The sequence below is a fragment of the Pipistrellus kuhlii genome, unplaced genomic scaffold (assembly GCF_014108245.1).
Source record: "Pipistrellus kuhlii isolate mPipKuh1 unplaced genomic scaffold, mPipKuh1.p scaffold_m20_p_6, whole genome shotgun sequence".
NCBI classification, from domain to species: domain Eukaryota; kingdom Metazoa; phylum Chordata; class Mammalia; order Chiroptera; family Vespertilionidae; genus Pipistrellus; species Pipistrellus kuhlii.
The window spans coordinates 55,034,026-55,055,376 of record NW_023425562.1 but is presented as its reverse complement, the minus strand read 5'-3'; the positions used below and the strand labels follow the sequence as shown (position 1 = coordinate 55,055,376).

The following is a 21,351-nucleotide window of genomic DNA, read 5'->3' as shown; positions in this document are numbered from 1 at the left end:
TAAAGGAACCCCCATAGGGCTATAATCAATTTTCTTAGAAATTAAAAACAAAAAACAAAAAAACATTGCAGGCCAGGGCAGTGTGGATGATATATTCATGTAAAAAGAAAAACTACTAACCAAGAAAAAATTAATAACCAAGAAAAGATAAAGCTGAGAAAGTTCATTACCAAGATCACTTAAAAAGATGCAGAAAAACTCAGGTGTCTCATTCAAGTCCAACAGCCCTATCCCAAGTTAATCTAAACTCTATCCATATATTCACCGTCCTTAAAACAAACACCTGACAAAACTTGACTCCAAATCCCAACCTTACTTCCATCCTATGTTATCCCAAGACAAACACAATAATCAAGCCACTCAGCACCAATATCCAGCTTCAACTCAACAATATACCCAAGTAGATACTCCATCTATTCCAATTCCAAGCTTCACCCAACTTCACTGCAAGATCCATTCAACCACAAATATTGTTCCCAATCCTGCCTATTCCAAACCCAGTCTAATTTCATAAATATAATCTTTCACTTTCAGCTAATTACTATTTATTCTTCTACCATTACCCCAACCAAACGGTCTTATCCTCCCACCAAATTCACTTTCCAATGTCCAAAGTAACACTTTGGTTTATCTTATATTTATATCTCAATTAGGACTTAATTCCACAAACATAATCCACGTCCAGGCTTTCATCCCAATAACATTGCTACCCTAATATGCTCTATGCTAAATATTCTCTACTACTGCTTCACCCAGGAACACTAAACCTTTAAATGGACCATAGCAGTATAAATCCAGTAAGATCCTGGCATAATATGAACCTGAAGTTAACATCCCTAAGTTGTCTGACATTAGGTTAGCAAAGTTGCAAAACCACATGCAGTACCCCAGAACTTTTGAGAGTGCCTTGAGTTACCTGAAGTCTTATGAACCAGAATCAGAAAGATGACAATGGTAATTAAATAAACCTTCATAACTGATAGATTCTGAGAGAATGAAGGGCACGCACAGGAGACAGAATAGAGATATTTGCAGCAGGGCAGTGCCCTGCTTTATTACTTTCAGAAGTAGGTTAGATTGTGGGCAGGGATCTAAGAAAGATGGGACATACTTGAGGTCATCCAGGCAGGAAGATAACATGTATTACATATGTCATCTGGGGACTCTGTGTAAATGTAGGAGCTTTGCCAGCACCCACACCAAGGTGAGCCTTCCCAGTAAGAGAGAAAGTAAAATTAAAGCCAGTTTGTATATCATGTAAATTGGAAAGAAAAATTGGAATGAATGAAAAAGTTAATCAACACAATAATGAAAAAAAACACTAATAAGTAATTCTAAGAAATAAAGAAGCTTAAAAAATAGTTCTTTATACTCCTGTCAGAAGTACACCACATTAATCAGAAGTACTTACTATATATATTAGTACAGCAGTGTACTAGCCATCAGGATAAAAGGGGGGGGGAAAAACAATGTGGGGAAATTGAGGGATGGGGGATGGAAAAAGGAAAAAAATATGGGAAGTAAAAAACAAAAATTAGGGAGTAATGGTGAGATAGCAAACTAAGAGATCCCACTTCTCACCCTGCCCCCTACCCACACACATACACAAAAATTATCCACTGATGAAAGTAGTTCTGGAAGAGGTCCAGAGTACAAGAAGAATCTACAGCAACCCTATGGAACACAAAAAACAAGATTGGCTGTATTGAAAACTGTTGGAAGCATTTTATCAACATCACCCCACCCCAGCCTAGCAAAGGTCAGCACCAAGAGGGATCCCCTCATGAGTGAACTCCATCTGCACAGGAAAAGGAGAGAAAAAGAACCCCAGAAACCTTTGCCACCAAGGAACCAAACAGTCCTCACCACTGTGTCTCTTTCACATCAATGTGCCTCTCTGTTTCTTTCCCTTCCTTCCACTCTCTCTAAAAATCAATGAAAATATATCCTTGGATGAGGATCAGCAACAACAAAAAGACACTACAAAGAAAGAAAAGTATAGGCCAATATCCCTGAAGAACATAGATACCAAAATCCTCAACAAAATATTAGCACATCAGACCAAGCAATATATTAAAAAGATCATACACCATGACCAAGTGAAATTTATTCCATGGATTCAAGGCTGGTACAATATTCACAAATCAATAAATGTGATGTATCACATAAACAATTATAAATATAAAATCACATGATCATATCAATAGACACAGAAATGATAAACTCTCTGAAAAGTGGGAATAGAAGGAAGGAAGGAAGGAAGGAAGGAAGGAAGGAAGGAAGGAAGGAAGGAAGGAAGGAACTAGACTATCAACTTACACCATACACATGAATAAATTCAAAATAGATAAAAGACTTAAAGGTAAGTTATGAAACCATAAGCATCCTAGAAGAAATCATAGTCAGCAAATCTCAAATATCTCACATAGCAGAATTGTCACTGATACATTGTCTAGGCAAAAAAAAAAAAGAAGGAGAAAATGAACAAATGGGACTATATCAAACTAAAAAGCTTCTGCAAATGAAAAGAAGCCATCCTCAAAATGCAAAGGGAATCCACTGTATGGGAAAACATATTTGCCAATGATACATGTGATAAGGGGTTAATTTCCAAAATATATAAAGAACTTAACAAAAGGAAGACAGACTATTCAATTTAAAAAAAAAAAATGGGCAAAGGACCTGAATAGACACTTTTGTAAAGTGGACATACAGATGGCCAAGAGGTATATGAAAAAATAGTCAATGTCACTAAGCATCAGAGAGATGCAAATTAATCACCTCACATCTGCCAGAATAGCTATTATCAATAAATCAACAAACAAGTTCTGGCAAGGATGTGCAGAAAAGGGAATCCTAGTGCACTGCTGGTGGGAATGGGGACTGGTGCAGCCACTAGGAAAAACAGTGTGGAGTTTCCTCAGAAACTTAAAAATGGAACTGCTGTTTGACCCAGTGATCCACTTCTGGGAATATATCCTAAGAATCCTGAAAGAATATTTGCACCCCTATGTTCATAGAGAGCATAGAGAAACTCTGATAATAGGTTGGTTTTTAAGTCTGGGAACAAATACAAGTGATAGACATATGGGAGGGGTGTTTTAGGGGGTTTGCTCGGTCTATGTGTATCTGAAAATGAGGCGCCTTTTTTTTTCTTCCTTTTGTGGTTCATTAATGATTTTTTTTCAACCTCTCATAGAAATATCAGTAAAGAAGGGGATTTAGAATTTTGATTTCCTTTTGTAAACCTTTTCCCACAAAATACCATGACTAATTTCTGGCCAAAATGGGAGATTTCCAGGTTTTTCTCTTAGATGTGTCCATCATCTTTCCTTCAGAACTGACACTAGTTTGGAAGTAATCTCCAGTCACCAATTCCAAACTTTTCTTTGTGATACTACAGTAGTTTAAAATAAACTAAACAGAGATGGAACTTCCTTTTTGACCATTTGACTGCAGATCCTGCAAAGTAAGGTCTAATCTAAAAAATCGGAGCACTGATTTTTCTCAGGTATAGACAGTAAAGGTTAACAGACAGGCAAAAAAAAACACTTTCCATGGTCCCTACCTGAAGAACATAGCATTTCTGAGCTCAGGTGTGGAGCCACGGCCTCTCAGGCCACAGAAGGGAAACCATGGAGGAGGATCTGAAAGTTAGGCCATGTGTGCATCCTGTCCTCCACCTCCACTCTTCTTAGATCTTAGAAACTATGCCAAATTGCTGCACAAGAATGGCCAGACTCAACGTTCTAAATCAATGCTTGCTATTCACTAGAACTGTTTTTCAGGAAGGAAGGGGGAGATTGCCTATCAGCCAGGGGCTGAGAATCACTTCACCCCCATTGTTGAACACATCAAAATTACATGCTTTCTTTTACAACTTAATTTACCTTTAAAAAAATCCATATAAGAGGCAATCAATCGATGTGCCTCTCTCACATTGATGTTTCTCTCTCTCGGTCTCCTCTCTTCCCACCCATTCTCTCTAAAAATCAATGGAAAAATATACTCAGGTGAGGATTAACAACAACAACAACGCCTATAAGATTTGTGTTGAGCCGAAACCAGTTTGGCTCAGGGGTAGAGCATCGGTCTGCGGACTGAAAGGTCCCAGGTTCGATTCCAGTCAGGGGCATGTACATTGGTTGTGGGCACATCCCCAGTAGGGGGTGTGCAGGAGGCAGCTGGTCGGTGTTTCTCTCTCATCGACGTTTCTAGCTCTCTATCTCTCTCCCTTCCTCTCTGTAAAAAATCAATAAAATATATATTTTTAAAAAGATTTGTGTTCATAAGCAGTGGGAAAAGTGAAACTCGAAAAGGAAACATGAGAGAAACTAATGTTGATGAGAATGCAGGAGATCTTATAAAATAGCAAACTTCAAAGACACTGTTTAATGGGAGTACCAATAACAAAATAAATATAGACAGATATACATTTGAAAAGATAGGAAATCACATTTCTTCTTTTTTTTGGGGGGGGGGGGGTGGCCGTGAGGGGGAAGGTGACACTGAAGATCCCTAAAGGAGTAATAATGTACACTCAAGGAAATAAAACATTAAAGGTTTCTTAATTAGTTGAGAATTTTCACTTTCAGAACAGTGAATCCTCCACTTAGGATTGTGCAAAGGCTGATTTCATCATTAAATTAAGGTGAGTTTAAAAGTTGGAACTAAAACACATTTTAATGGCTTCGACATGGTGACTTGAAATGAATTGGGAGGGCTCAAGAATGACTTGCTCCCAAGTTTCTGAATTGAGCAACAGAATGAATTGTAGATATCAATTACTGAAAAGGGAAGACAAAAGAAAAGCCAGGCAAACATTTAAAATCCAGTTTAGGATATTCTGAGCATGAATTAGATAAGAAATATAGGAGAACATAATAAATATATAATTTAATATATGAGTTTGGACCCAGTCTGAGGTTGAATACAGAACTTACCCAAGATCAGACAGCTTCTGAGCAGTGGTGGGGAGCAAGAGACAAACCCTTCTGTCTCCATATTCGTGTTTCTTTCTCTAAGATGTGTAGAAACTAGAGAAGTGGGAAGCCGCTTTAAACAGAGAATTCCACAACTATCATCTCTCTAAAAATACTGCTTAGAGTAGAAGGTCTAGAAATATTATATATTTCAACTACAATGCTGAACCCAGAACTGACACTTTCTTCCAAATATTTAAATGTGTCTAATCATGCTACTTATGCCAGAAGTTTTCTGTGACTCTTCTTGAAACTTGGCTTCTGCCAAGTCCCTATCTGCTGTGTGACAAACACATCTGAGTGTCAGTGAATCTAAAAAATATAAGCATCTTTAAATTTTCCCATCAGACTTCTAAGTTCCATGAAAATTCAAATTGAGCTGTATAAGTCTGCTGTTTAGTTCATGGCCTTTGATCACTGGTTTGGTCTGGAATTGTCATTCGTCTAATAATGAAAAATGCAGGTAGAATGTGGTGAGAAGGAGATGCTGGGGGCTAATTGCAGCAGGTCATAATGCAAGAAGTTCATCAAAAGGTTGATGAACCTTGGGGCTTCAGCAGGGCTGAAAATCTCCAAATTATTACCTGCTGCTGAACAGCTATGGGCAGTTTCTTCAACCTGATAATACTTTATTGTTTACCAAACCTTACGTTTGATATGTATATCTGCTTTGCTGTAGGGGAAAATGTGTGGATAAAAAGCCTTGGGCCCAGAGACTCGGAGAACTTAATTACTAGAACTGAGCCTCCACTGGCTCCCCCAAAATTCATATTTTTTTCTCTAGCCTCTTTATTAATTTATGTTGCAGTCCCCTTCTCCAGATTCCTGAACCCTAGTAGATGTGAATAAGACCCTGGCAAGGAGACTGAGAGGAAATAGGAAAGATGACAAATGTGGGGTAGATGGCAGAAGAGGAAACCCCAAAGGAACTAATTATGAACACCCAAAGACCAAAAGCTAAGGCAAACAAGTATTTCAAGGAAGGATGGAGAACAATGTAGGGGAAATAGTAGCTAGAGGCAAAGTAAATGGGAAAGCCTAAAGACTGCTCACGGTTTTCAACATTAGTGTGCAAAGCCAGGCCATTTCACAAAATGGAGACTTCTCTACGTGGAGGTGAAATTAGGAACATAAAACTTGGAGAGTTTACTTGGAAACACTAGTTCTATTAGTTTAGATCCAAAGAAGGGGAGAGATAGACATTAGCCATGGAAGAGAAGTATACGTAAAACCATGAAAATTTCATAGCATGTTAGTTGTGACTACGTTCGGAAAAACAATATTCTTCGGTTCTCAGGAATGAAAAGGACCTTAAAGGTTAGCAAGTACAATGCCTAGCTTCTGTTCTATATCCCTAACACTGTGGTCACCCTCATCTCTGTTTCATATCCAGAAATGGTCTCAAAACTATTTATTCCACAAGCCTGTTCCACTTTCCAACAAAGCTCTACCACCTAGAAAATGTTGCCCTCATCTGTCCATCAGATTTCTACACTCTGTTTTATCCATCCATCTGTTGGGTCCTGGTTCTTCCTGAGGACATCACATCACACCAAACTGACCAGGAAGGCTCTCAGGTGTCAAAGGCAACCTTATTGTCTCTGTCCTTATCCTACACTGTTTACTCAGTGATTTCCTCTACACATTACTGGACATCCAGACTCAACCCAGATATCACCTTCTCTCTGCGGCCTCCAGAACAAATCACAAGCTGAACAGAAACATGATCTTTTCCCTTCCGTGGTTCCCTCAACATCTACTGAGCTATAATTCTTACATCCTGTTTGCCTTTTTTTCTTTTGGCCAGTGCCCTTTCCTTTTCTCCTTTGCTCTCCAATTCTCAGCCTAACCTTCCCCTGTCCAAGGATGATCCAATGATGACTACTCACAGATGAAAAACACACACATGAGAAGGAATACATTTTTATGGGGAGAATATTCCAGAATTGGAGAGGAATTGCTCCAGGAGGAAGTAAGGTTGGTGATATTCAAATTTCAGAGTAGCGTTAAGTGTTTGTAACTGGCAGCTTGGTGTTGGAGTTGGAGTTCTCCTTCACATTGTTAGAACTGGTTGTTTCCTCAAGAAATTTCAGGCAGCACTTTTGATCCTTGGGGCAGGTGAAGTATTGAATTTCGTGTTTCCTGCAGGTGTTTCTGCACATGCCATGGTAAAGTTGACATGGAATCCAAGGCTCGTTGCTCTTGCCAAAGAAGGATCTGAACAGGCCACCTGGGAAAAACATAGCCATGTTTAGTTTCTCCGTAGCAATGAAAACAGGAGTGGGGGAGCATGATTTAACAGAATAAACCCTGAGCATATTAAGAGCACAGGATCTGGATACAAAACCACCTCAGTTCAAATCTGCGCTCTGTCATTACAGCTCTGCATCCTTAAGCAAGTTCCTTAAGTACTTGAGCCCACCATTGCATCACCTTTACCATGGACATAATAATTAAACCAACTTCTTAACATTTTTGTGATGATAAAATTAGCATATATGCTCAGAAAAATAACAAAAAATAAATATTAGGCAGTGTTGTTGACATGAGAGTCTTTTCCTTGGGTTCCAGAACATTAAGGACTGCCACTGTGAGCACCAATAGGACTTGTCCCAAGTGCCCATACAGATGTGTGCCCCTCACACACAACTCTCATCAGAGACTGCCAGGATCTGCTCTGAGGGTGGGCCCATGTATTTGAGCCCAGGCATTACCTTTGTCCTTTAAAATACTTGAGCAAACATATACCATAAGTGCTCACTGTACAAATCTCTACACACATTTTTCTACATATGGCTAAAGCCCATTTGTGAGTATTAATAGCTATGTATAAGTCAACCAGATATGTCCATGTATATATGAGATCATCATATATACATTTATCGTCAGCATGCTGTAAATATTAGTCATCAATTAGTTACTCATTGGAACTTTCAAAGACAAAGGGAGCATTAGAAAGGAAATAATACTGCCACTGCCCTAGCTCATTTGACTCAGTGGATAGAGTGTCAGCTGGCAGACTGAAGGGTCCTGGGTTTGATTCTGGTCAAGGGTACATGCCCGGGTTGTAGACTCGATCCCCTGTAGGATCCCTCTCTTCCTCTCTGAAATCAATAAAATTATGTTTAAAAAAATTTTTTAAGGTATAATACTAACTATCACTATCATATATTTGGCATCTTTTACATATCAGGCATTTTACATGTAATATTTCACCAAGTCCTTGCAAAAGCCTGCTGTTATCTCCATTCATTAGACTAACACACTGAGACTCACAGAGAGACCTTATTCTGTCCGTATTCTCATAGCTCGTGCTTGACCAAGCTAGGGTCCTATTTCTGCTCTACATGATATTAAACGCATGCTCTTTCCTCTCTGTCACATTTCCTCTCTATGTGATAGAGTTTCTGGGAGAGAGTGGCATATTATTGTGTGATGTCTGTAGACATTGGGCCTTCTGCAGTTTTCAATAGTCCAAAATTCTTAGTTTAGCATTTAGTAACTTTTCAACCATCCATCCACATCTCCTTATTCCACACCCATTTATCAGCACTCACTCTGTGCCAGGTCCTGCACTCAGTGCTAAGCATGCAGAGGTAAAAACTGGACAAAGCAAGTTTGATGTTATTTCCTTCATGGAAAAACAAACACCACTCTGTTAGTATGTTGACAAGACAGAGTAAAATTTTCCAAGTTTAAGGAAAGTCAGAGAACTGGATGGGAAAGAAAGAAGAAAAACGCTGTTTCATTACCAGACATCCTATAGCATTTGGGAACTGGTGTAAATGTGAACTGCCCCAGAAATGGGCACCCAGAGCCAGAGGTGGCATTCAGCTGCTGCTACATCAGCCAGCCTTCTCAGCATCATGGTACCACTGCATCCCCTACATTAATTCTCGCCTTCATCGTGGCAAGAATTAATGAGAACTGCCACCTATGAACCAGTCTCCTTGTAGGAAAGGGAGATCTACCTTCCCGTTGTGACCGCCATGCTCACAGAACTTTACTTTTCTCCTCAACACAATGAATGGAAGCCAAAGCACCAGGATTTCCTCTTCGCAGTCCCCAGAAGATGTATAAGAACATAGATAAAAAGAAGAAGGATCTGGCAGGCTGCCTTTTCCCCACTCTTTCCACATGGGAAGCAGATCAAGACAATCCCAGGAGGATTCTACTGAAGGTGGCTAAACAAACAAACAAACAAACAAACAAACCCTATATTGTCTTATGTCATAACAAACTGTAATACCCACAATAAGTTCCTGTCACTTTTGATTATCCCTCCATCTTCAAAATGAAGCCAGAAGAGACCTGCTCTCAAGCCCCCGTATTGCCTCTGATACCCTGGACCTCTGGACCTCGCCTCTGGGTGGGAGAAAGGGGAATGGGAGTGTTTGCACCAGATCAAAAAAAAAACCTCAGTTGAGTTTGTGAAGGAGGAGGTTACCAAGGTGTGTCATGCTTTGTAATAACCTAGGGGATTTTTAAGTATCCTCACATCAAGTCTCCAGAGACTGATTCGAGAGGTCTGGGGAGAGGCCAGAGCAAGGGTGCTGTCCAAGAGTTTATGAGAAAACACTCATGGGCTTCTGCTAAACGTGAGAGCCACAAGCCACTAACCTTCTAACATTCACCCACAGACACTCATTTTTCCCCACATGTTTTAAGAGCAAATGAAAACATAATGAATTTGAAACCAGACTCCATCAGCTCCATCCAGAGACCAAAATCAATGTGATATATGATTTCTCTGCAATCTGTGCAGCCCACAAATGATCCTTTCCCATCCTACTTCTAAGGTTCTTCCTACCTATATATACTTATTAGGGATAAGTCATTTATAAATTCATTCATTCAACAAACATTTACTAAAACCTACTATGAGGAAAACACTCAGTTCAATGCCAGGAATACATAAATGTAAAAGGCAGAGTCTCAGTTTTCAAAGAATTTAATTTTATTTGTATATGTTTGGGTGATAAAAGGAAAAGATGACTTTGATTGTCCCAGGAAAGGTTGCCCAGAACAGTTCCTGCTCATAAATTCCGCCAGGTGAAAATATTAAATAGTTATTAAGGAAGCAACACTATGTACAATTTTTGAAACATAGAGTGTCATCTTCCTTGTTGTTTTTTGCAAACCCACCTGTGGTTTTTATTACTATTCTAGCATGGGAACTGAGCTTTCCTGGACAAGAGAAGGATTGTCTATCAAGTAAAGAAGATAAAACAGGGTGAGAAATAAGGAGTAGGAGACTGTGAATAGGAAGATGGGAAAGGAGAGTGAGGAGAAAGGAAAGAAGAAGACAGCACTAGACAGTAACTCTGAACTAAATTTCAGAAAGGAGAAACTTAGTTTTCTATAAGGCTGGGTGGAGACTACTCCCCTGCCTCTCTGTAGATGCCAAAGTTTGACAGAGACATTGAGGATACTCCAGACTTCTGATTTCATTTATCCACTCTACTTATATCTATTGTTCTTCAGTGCCCCTGAAAATTACACTAAAGGAAGTTTTTAAAAGAATTAAAAAATATTACTGGATACTTTTCATCCAGCATTTATTCTCCCCATTTCAACAGCCACAGCTCTGCTGTGATAAATTTGGCTCTTACTCAAACTTAATAACCCCCAAACCTAGGCCAAGCCAACCACTTCCCAGATAACACCCACATAAGGTCCTGCTGGAATAAGACTCCTACTTTGAACCAAACATCTTACTCCAACTCCCAGCCCTATCTCTCCTGATAACCACCCAAGGCTCAATTTTAAAATTTAATACACACATAAAGCCATCCAAACCACTCAATCCTAATCACAACATCAAGCCAAACCACAGACTTCACTTTACCATAACTCCCAGGTCTACCCAACTCCTCCCTCAGCTCCATTCAATGAAAAATACTATTCTCCTCCAGACTACATTAAAACATTAGGTGAGTCCAGTTTTATAAATAGATTTGTTCCCCCATCTCTTCTTATTTTCCCAATTTTACTCTAAGGTTCTATACCATCCCCACCACAACTCACTCTCCAAATTCCAAATTACTGTTGAATTCTCCTATAGTTCTCATGCCTGATACATGAGTCCAGCTTCCATCCAATAATAGCACTTCTGAAAATGCTTCATGCTTCAACATTTCACAACACTCCACTAACCTCTTAAGTTTGTCTTGGCAGAGCAGAAACAAGGGAGATGTTAACATGAAATGGAGCTTGGAGTAAACATCCCACAACCTACCTGAGATGAGAAAAGGCTTTAGGCAGTGCCTACTGTATGTAGTTATCTCAGAGGTCACCAAGATACCAATAGCACATGTAAGACCCCAGAACTTTTGAGAGAGGCCTGAATTACCTGAAGTCTTATGAACCAGGATCAGAAGGATGGAAATGGTCATTAAATAGGGCTTCATGACTGACATGTCCTGAGAGAATGGAGGGCTGGGTAGCAGGGGACTGAATGGAGATCATTGCAGCAGAGCAGTGTCCTGCTTTAATTCGTTTTGGAAACGGGCCAGGGTTGTGTGCAGTGAACTAAAAGGGATGAGACATCCCTGGGCTCAGCCAGGCAGAGGGATAATATGTATCCCATATCCCAGCGGGCACTCTACGTGTGGGAGAAGTGCCAGCAGCACCCTGTCTAGGTGGGCCTTCTTCCCAGGAAGAAGCAGACTAGAGCCAGTTGAATGAATAGATCAACTGATCCATCAATCAATCAAACCAACAATGAGAAGACTAATGCATAATTTAAGAAATCAGAAATCTTTTAAAACAGATCTGTCTTTATCCTCCTGACAGTAATCCTGTACTAAACATCAGGAACTAACAAAAAAAGGGGGGGGGGGAAGAAAAGAAAAAGACAATGATGAAAGAAAAGATGGGAAGGAGAAAAATTAAAGAGGAAGGTATAACTGGAGGAAGAGAGGGAAAGACATGGAGGTAAAAATAATGGCAATTCGTAGTTACCATGACTCTACCATGTGTCTGTTTCTGTACTAAATGCTATGGGGTGGATATGAACACTTACTACAACACTGTGAAGTTGGGTGGTATTTCCTACTTCACAGATAAGGATGAGAAAGTTTGAAGAGATGTTCATAACATTCTTATGCCACACATCTAATAAGGCATAGGGACAAGAATTCAGTATTCATCCCTTAAGAAATAGGAATAACATGATTTTGTAGAGGACACCACAATGACTTTTTCTTTAGTGAATTAATGTGGAAGATGGGTGGCTGGTGTCCAGTCCTCCAAATGAAAGTGAGTGAGTAAAAAGACTCTTTGGAAAATCTAGGCTAGGATTTCCACATCTCATCATAGCAAGGCAAATGGAACTAGACTGAAAAGTATATTTCTAACTAATATTTAAATGTACATCATTATTCTTTCTATGTTATGTTATTTTTTAAGACAGAAAAACCATTTAAAATGTGTGATATGGATATATATATATATATATATATATATATATAGTAAAAGTTAATGTTAAAAATTAGCTCTTATTGTGCTTTATGTTTTTCTCTCTCATAGGTAAAGTGATGATAGAAGACAACCAGTTCATTGCTCCCATAGTTTCCAATCATACAAGCACATGGACAAAACCAACAGGTATGGATCCTTCAGCCTACATGTGATAGAGTTTCCAAGAAAATGAAAAGGAAGTGATTCAGATTCATCTCAGTAAATGAATTTGTTCCTTTAACCCCATTAAATCTTTTATTCTGGCACTTTTCAGTCGAACTCTGAAGGTTATTAGGTATCCAAGAGGATCAAGTGGAGTCAGGTTGGAGACTGGGAAGTCTAAGACAGAGGTACCAGCATGGCCTGTTTTGGGTAGGAGCTTACTTCTAGCTTGTTGACTGTGGGAAGTGAGAAAGGAGGTTGATTTGAAAATTATTAGCATGATTGGATGAGAAAATTGTTCTTCCCCGTAAGTTATATAGTAAATTGTTGAATATTATAGTTTATATAGAAACTAGAAGCAAACATATTTAAAATATCTGATCCCTATATTGATTTATATATTAACCTATACTACTATACTTATTGTTAAATATTTGCAGAATCACACCTTGGTACATATCTTGCTAATACTTGCAGTACAATGAAAAGAGGAGACATATGTATTCATATACAAATACATTTATGTATGTAAAATGTGTGTGCTTGAGGAACAATACTCATGAGGCAAGACTCTATCTTTCCTCTTCATTCTCAAGTTTGACTTAGCTAATCATGAATCTTTACTATTTTAATCAAATCTTAAGAAAAATGTGTTGAGTTTACCTGGGAAAACTAACTTGGAATTTGCATTAGGAATGTATTAAAATCATAGATTTATTTGGGAGAGATGGATGGTTTACATCATCTTATCCTGGAGCATGAATATCTCATCTTCTCTGTCCTTTGTCAGTATGTTCAAGTTTTCCCTGTAGAAGTCATATATGTAGGACCAAAATATGTATTGATAGATCTTGCTGCTAATGAAAATTATATCTTATTTTACATTGTATTTTCCACTTAATCATTGGTAACATAGAGAAATGCTATGATTCTTTAAATTGATCTTATATCCAGAAAACCTTTGGAACTTTCTTTTAAATTTTATTTGTTTGTCCTTTTTTAAAAAATATTATTTTTATTGTTGAGAGTATTACAGATGTCCCCAATTTTTCCTCCTTTGCCCCCTCCACACAGCTCCCACCCCATGCCAGGCCTTCACCTCACTATTATCTATGTCGATAGGCTATGCATCTATGCACATAAATTCTTTGGTTAATCTCTTCCCTGCTCTGCCCTCTCCCTTCCCTCTGAGATCTGTCAGTCTGTTCCATGCTTCCATGTCTATGGACTTATTCTTTAGTGAGTTTATTTTGGATTCCACATATTGATAAGATTACATAATTATTTCCTTTCTCTGACTGGCTTACTTTGCTTAGCATAAAAATCTCCAGGTCCCTCCATGCTGTCTTAAAAGGTAAGAGATCCTTCTTTTTACAACTGCATAGTATTCCATGCTATAGCTGTACCACAGCTTCTTTATCCACTCATCTGCTGATGGACACTTGGGCTGTTTCCAGATCTTAGCTATTATAAATAATGTTTCTATGAACACAGGGGTGCATATATTCTTTCTGACTGATGTTTTGGGTTTCTTAGGATATATTCCCAGAAGTGGGATCACTGGGTCAAAAGGCAGTTCCATTTTCAGTTTTTTGAGGAAACTCCATACTGTTCTCCACAGTGGTTTGATGATTTATTGATAGCCACTTTGGCAGGTGTGAGATATTAGTTTGTACTTTGGTTGATTCTTCATGTAAGTGACTGCATTATCTGTAAGCAATGACATTGTATCTCCACCTTTTCAGTCTTTACGCTTAATTCTTATTTTTCCTAATAGCATGGGCCAGGACCTCCGTTGTTACAATAAACATTTGAATCCTTGTTTTCCTTGTAATTTAAAAGGAAAAGCATCTAAAGTTCCTTGAAAATATATAACACTTGCCCTAAGAGTTTGGCATTTAATATTTAGCTTGTTTAGTGCTCGCTTCGGCAGCATATATACTAAAACTGGAACAATATAGAGAAGATTAGCATGGGCCCTGCACAAGGATGATGCAAAAAAATCATGAGGCATTCCATATTTAAAAATAAAATAAAATAAAATAAAATAAACAAAAAATATTTTTAACTTGTTTAGTAAGTTCTCTTCTATATTTAATTTCTTAAAATATTCTACTATAATTGTTTTTTTGAAATTTATAAAATATTTTCTCTTAATCAATTAAGATAATTGTGTAATCCCTTTTTCTATTAAAGTAGAGAATTGTATTGTTCCTGATATTATATCATTACATTTTTAGATATATCTTAAATGATTACAGTATAGTTTTAATACATTATTAAATTTAGTTATTTACAATTTAATATGGAATTTTGGCACATTCATGCAGAAGAGATATGGCTTATAGGTTTCTGTCCTTTATTGTTCATATCTGTTTTTGAAGTCAAAATAATATTAACCTCCTAAAATCATCTAGGTAGCTTTTACATTTCTCTTTCTTCTGAAACAACTTGTAGACAGGAATTAACTGTTCCCTCAAAGTTTTCAACCTCTGCCCTGGACCAAAGGGTCCGGGGTTCCATTCTGGTCAAGGCACATACCTTGGTTACAGGCTCCTCCCCCAACCCGGGCCCTGGTAGGGGCTTGTGCAGGAGGCAACCAGTCGTTGTGTTTCTCTCACATTGATGTTTATCTCTGTCTTTCTCTCTTCCACTCTCCCTAAAAGAAAGTGTTAAATTGTCTCTGGTAAGGATTAACAACAAAAAGTGTTTGCAACATCTGATGTGTCCGTAAATTCATCTGTAATGAATGTAAACAGGACACATTCGAGAACAAAGAAGAGCGTTATTAATAATTATGTGGTGGCAAAGAGGGAGAACAAGGGCTATTCTTAGCAGATCAAACTAGAACTCAATGTTAATACTTTGTGAGTGTGGGACTTAGTGGGAGGCGGGCAGGTGCTCATTTCCATTCCATGTCTTCATGCTTCACAGATCTCCTTAGGTTTGGATTTCTTCCAGTGCTACTCTTGATGGATGGTTTGCTTTGAAGTATTTTTTATATTTATTGTGCATATTTGCTCATCATAGAGCAGGTATTCTGTAAAGTGCACATGGTCAAACACTGTATGTGATTTTATACCCCTTCAGCCTCTGTCATTCTAGCGTACACTGACTTGTCCTGTGGGGATATGTTGAAGACATTTGACCAGCTATTCTTACGGAGGTCCCCTTTCTGTTCTGTCTGCTTTTCTGTAGCTTGTTACCAATATACCATGTAAATAGGAGGTTAGTTGTAATGATTTTATTGATTCAGGTTATTATTTTTAACAAGATTGCATCAGAGGTGATGCTGTGTTGCCTATATTGCAACCCATCAGGACTCACTTAACATGTGGCTATCCCTTACTTCAGATAACTTATAACCGAATTAAAGTGATGACTGCCTGATCTTTCTATTGAACAGTGCTGGTTTTCCCCTTCTATATTCAAAGTAATCTGCATGGTGCAACTTTGCCTATACAAACGTCTGGTACCATGACAATCATTCACTTAGTGGTTTTAACCCAAATTATAGTCCTTGCCTGAGACAATAGATTCTTTAGGAGTTGTAGGATACAATTCAGTAAAATAAAACTTTCCCTTATCACTAGAGATACTTGGTTACTGTAAACACAACTCCTACTGGAGAGGCAGGATAAATATTTAATTTATTCAAATTAGTGACTGGTTATCAAAGGAAACAATTTGCTTAGTGGGTGCCTCAAAAAGTGACACAGGAGTTTTTCTGGTTATCCCATCTCTAGATATTATTAGATAATCATGTCTTTCCTCTGCTTCAATGTATTTCAATCTGTCATATTTAACTTTATTTCAATGTTCAAATTCTCATAATTTTAGCATATATACATTTTTTCTAGCTGGATCCTGTTCTTTTTACATGACCCCAATACTTTTTTATATCTTGAAATAAAATTATAAATATTTATTAGTGTCTAAATTATAACTTTAAGAAGCTGATCTGATAACTAGTGCAGTTTTAAAACAGGAGTAAGGCCCGTCCCATCTGTAACTGCGAAATGCGACAACAAAATAGATCACAAACGAAAGAAATGGAGGACAAAAAGCGACTGGATATAGAGTTCAAATCTACGCTTATAAGGTTTTTCAAGAATTTCCTAGAAAAGATGGATAAGGCCTATGAGGATATGAAAAGAGATAAACTATTAATAGAATTAATAAGGAGTCAACAAGAAATGATAAGGGATCAACAAGAAATAAAGAATACATTGTCTGAAATAAAAAATATTTTACAGAGTCCTAAAAACAGAAGGGAAGATCGCAAGAATCAAGTCAAAGATTTGGAACATAAAGAGCCAGAAGACACTCCTCCACAGAAGCTAGAAGGCAAGAGAATCCAGAAAATTAAAGATAATGTAAGAAACCTCTGGGACAACTTTAAGCGGACCAACATCAGAATTATGGGGGTCCCAGAAGATGAGAGAGAGCAAGATATCGAAAACATACTGAAAGAAATAGTGATAGAAAACTTCCCCCACCTGGTGAAAGAATTAGACTTACAAGTCCAGGAAGCGCACAGAACTCCAAACAAAAGGAATCCAAAGAGGACCACACCGAGACACATCATTATTAAAATTCCAAGAGCAAAAGACAAAGAGAGAATATTAAAAGAAGCAAGAGCAAAGAAGGTAGTAACCTATAAAGGAGCACCTATACGATTGTCAGCTGACTTCTCAACAGAAACCATGCAGGCCAGAAGGGAATGGCAAGAAATATTCAAGGTGATGAATAGCAAGAACCTACAGCCAAAAATAATCTACCCAGCAAAGCTATCACTCAGAATCGAAGGCCAGATAAAGAGCTTCACTAATAAAAAAAAGCTAAAGGAGTTCATCACCACCAAACCAGAATTATATGAATTGCTGAAGGGGGTTCTTTCAGAAGAGAAAGTAAACAAAGATAAAAATTATGAACAACAAATACGTAACTATCAACAAGTGAATCTAAAAACCAAGGAAATTAAAAAAAATCTGATGAACAATATTAACTGTTGAATATAATAGAATCAGAGGTATGGAAGGGAGTGAACTGACGATTCTTGGGGAAAAGGGGAGAGGGGGGCGTAGGAAGAGACTAAACATAAACTGTGCACCTATGGATGAGGACAATGGGGAGAGGAGAAAGGGCAGAGGGTGGGGTAGGAACCTGGTGGAGGAGAGCAATGGTGGGGGGGGGGGAAAAGGAACATTTGTAAAAATATGAACAATAAAAACTTATTAAAAAATGATAATAAAAATAAAAATAAATAAAACAGGAGTAAGTATAAACGATATCTTAAGATATATTCAAAAATCTTTAATATGATACAAAATTATTTTTATTTCTATTGTGATAAAGTCAAAAGAATAGACAGTATTAATGAATGTGTTGCCCACATTCATAAATTAAGGAAAGCTTACATTTCAATTAGAGATTAAGGATAACAAAGACATTATTTCTCCATTTCTGTACATAATCCTCAATTTATGAGCATGGACTGGTGGGAAAAGCTTTGATCTCAGAGTGAAAAAAACCTGATTTGAGCCAGGACCAGTTTGGCTCAGTGGATAGAGCGTCGGACTGTGGACTGAAAGGTCCCAGGTTTGATTCCGGTCAAGGGCATGTACCTTGGTTGCGGGCACATCCCCAGTGGGGGGTGTGCAAGAGGCAGCTGATTGATGATTCTCTCTCATCGATGTTTCTAACTCTCTATCCCTCTCTCTTCCTCTCTATGAAAAATCAATAAAATATATTTTTTTAAAAACACCTGATTTGGCAATCTCATGCTGCCTCCTTCTTCCCCCCCCCCCACCAGTTTTATTGAGACACAATTAAAATGCAATACTGTATTAGTTTAAGGTGTACAACATAGTGATTACACACACACACACACACACACACACACACACACACACACCACAATAAGTTTAGTTAACATCCATCACCTGACAGCAGAGCAGGGCCTGAGGCCTTGACCAACCCCAAAGCGCAGACTGCATCCCCACAGAACATGGATTCCAACCAGAGGCACCATTCAGCCGGGAAGCACACGGCCTCTCACAGCCGAGTACAGAAGGCTGAACTTGAAGCTGAAAGAAAGAGGCAACTGCATAAGTGCCAGCGGTGACTCTGACACATGCCCAAACCTGCTACCCTTTGACCACGGCAGCAGCACTGATATCTTAAATCTATCTCTCCAGGAAGAGATACTAACATGACATAAACATGGGGGCAAATTCACCAAGCTCTCTGAAACCAGGCTTCAGTTGCTGGCCACCATACTGTAAAACTGGTATCCTAAAACAAGACCAGGTGGCAGTCCTAATAGTCCTGTATTGTTTGGGTTTCATGGGCCAGGTTTTCCCTCCGTAACAAAGATCAGGCTATGCAGCCCCTGGGCTGGAGGGTCTCAGGAGTCTGTGGCTGATTCGTGAAAATGAAATCTTTTCAGCAGCAGGGCTGAAATCTGACACAATTAGCTTCTGAAACATGGTAGTTTTTGGTCGTATAAGGGGTTTATTGAGAAGTATAGGAGAAGGAAACTGATCTGAAGTTGACTTGGCAGACAGACAAAGAAGGCAGAGAGGTGGGAATAAAGGTTGAAGGAAAAGGGAAGAGGGAACAAGGGAAGGTGGGAGGGTCAGTGAAGATTTATCAAGCACCATTTTGTGCCTCTCTGTGTTCTAAGCTACAGCAGGTGCAGAAACAAGGATGGAAGTTCAAATTGGGGCGCTCACTTTCCCAAGGTCACGATCCCTGGGGACAGGATGAGATTGCAGATCTGAGATCTCAGACAAAGCACTGCTTCTCCACAGAGACAGGAAGTGGGAGAAGCCAGTAGAAGAGATACAAAAATTTTTCTTAATAGTCATTATCACTTTAAATACATCCAACTTTTGCTTTAGACAGGAAACGAGTCATTTTACTTTTTTGTTTCTCTTTATGAGAAGAGTTGGAAGATCCGGAGATCCCTTTTTGGCTTTTTATCTTAAGAAAAGATAAAATATTTCAAATGTAATGAATGTGGCACCCAATTGGGAATTACAGCCCTCAGGGAGGTTATGAGACTAATTTCATAAGACATAGCAACAGACTTTGAAGGCTGGATGGTTTATAAAACTTCTTTGCTGGCATTGATCTCCATGAGAATAGTTGTATCAAGCGGGATGTTATCTGCTTTCTGAGCAAACTGCACAAGAGAAGGGAACGTTCTCTCCTTCTCTTGTTGCAATTTATTTCACCAACAGTGAGCAGGATTATGGTTTCTAGGGCAAGTGCTGGAATCTGATGATTACTAAGAGGGGGAGGGAGAAGCAAGTTTAAACCACAGAGACATACGGAAACTTTTACCAAATAAAATATGGAGAATGCAATAGTTTACATTCATAATTCCTTTTTCATCTTAGACTTGAATTGGCAAAAGATGCCTTTAACTTCTTTTTTTCCAGAATGCACTACTCTTCGATATTGTTGAAGAGAAGATCACAGGCCCAAAATGGCATCACTTGCACTAAAGCCCATGCTGCCAAATCCAGGTGTGATACCTGGCCAGGCTGCTAGCTCAGCTTCTCCCAGAAATCTAAACTTAATCAGCCAGTCTGAAATGTTCCAATGAGGCAATCTATCACTTGGGTTCTCTCCATTTTCCCACCTCCAACCCCATAGAAAGAAGAGGTAATCTGCCCAGCTGGACTGACCTATGAACCAGGAGGTCATGGTTTGAATCCCCGGTCAGGGCACTGGGTTACGGGCTCTGTCCCCAGTCTAGGGTGTGCAGGACGCAGTCGGTTAATGATTCTGTCTCATCACTGATGTTTCTATCCCTCTCTCCCTGTCCCTTCTTCTCTGAAATAAAAATATACTGTATATATTCAATAAAATAAAAAAAAAAGAGGTAATCTGCATGATAAAAACATTTGCCTGGGTCCCTTCCCCCCAAAAGAAGATGTCCTAAAAATAATGTCTAAAAGTAATCCTTTATTTTCTTTTGTCAATAGCTTCCTTGCTCCACCCACCCTTTTCCTACAAAAACCTCCTGTTTTGTACAACCTCTCTGAGAGCCCTTCTAGTTGCTAGGTGAGATGCTGCCCAATTCATGAATTACTTAATACAGTAAAGCCAATTAGATCTTCAAATTCACTCGATTCAATTTTGTTTTTAACACTAACCATGTGAAAACATTTGTTATTTAGTAGTTTAGGCTGCAAATTACACAACATTCCAAAAATGTTTCTGTTAAATATAAAATATTTCTTCTAGCAATATTATTATTCTGTACATTTTAGAATCAAGAAAACATCGATAGAGACAAGTTAAGTGTTGGATTTTTTAAATCTTTTTTTTTTTTTTTTTTTTTTTTTTTTTTACTGCTTATCCGTCCAAATACACAGAATCTCCTATATATACCTTTCTTTTACCAGACCTCCCTCAGGATCCCCTCACACTTCTCCTTTCCTCCTCCATTTCCCCTTTGATGCACTCCAACATTCCTGAAAACTTCTTAATTCTCTTAACCAGGGAAGAACGGTCACTGCAGGCCTCTTGTTTGTATGTGAAAGTTAAAGGGACAATGAAATCACAGTTCATAATAACAATTTACAAAAAAAAACAAAAAAACAAGGACATCATAAAACTGACCTACGTGGTACAAGTGGTGAAACTAAAATTTTCAAGAACCGAATTTATAAACACTAAATGTTTTAACTTATGGCTCATTTAATTGAAAACTTAAGTTTACATTTTATAT

At 38.4% G+C, this 21,351-nt stretch overlaps 1 protein-coding gene and 1 non-coding gene across 2 annotated transcripts; one reads left to right on the top strand and one right to left on the bottom strand.

Annotated features, from left to right (window-relative positions):
• Positions 1 to 6,963: 6,963 nt before the first annotated feature.
• Positions 6,964 to 11,401, bottom strand: DEFB116 (defensin beta 116). The gene is made up of 2 exons (XM_036419414.2): positions 11,335 to 11,401; positions 6,964 to 7,212 (listed from the first exon to the last, which is right to left on the bottom strand). The coding sequence occupies exons 1-2, from the start codon at positions 11,399 to 11,401 to the stop codon at positions 6,989 to 6,991; spliced, it is 291 nt and encodes a 96-aa protein (XP_036275307.1). The 3' UTR covers positions 6,964 to 6,988.
• Positions 11,402 to 14,522: 3,121 nt separating this feature from the next.
• Positions 14,523 to 14,630, top strand: LOC118708612. The gene has a single exon (XR_004984665.1). It is a non-coding gene; the product is annotated as a U6 spliceosomal RNA (small nuclear RNA).
• Positions 14,631 to 21,351: the final 6,721 nt, after the last annotated feature.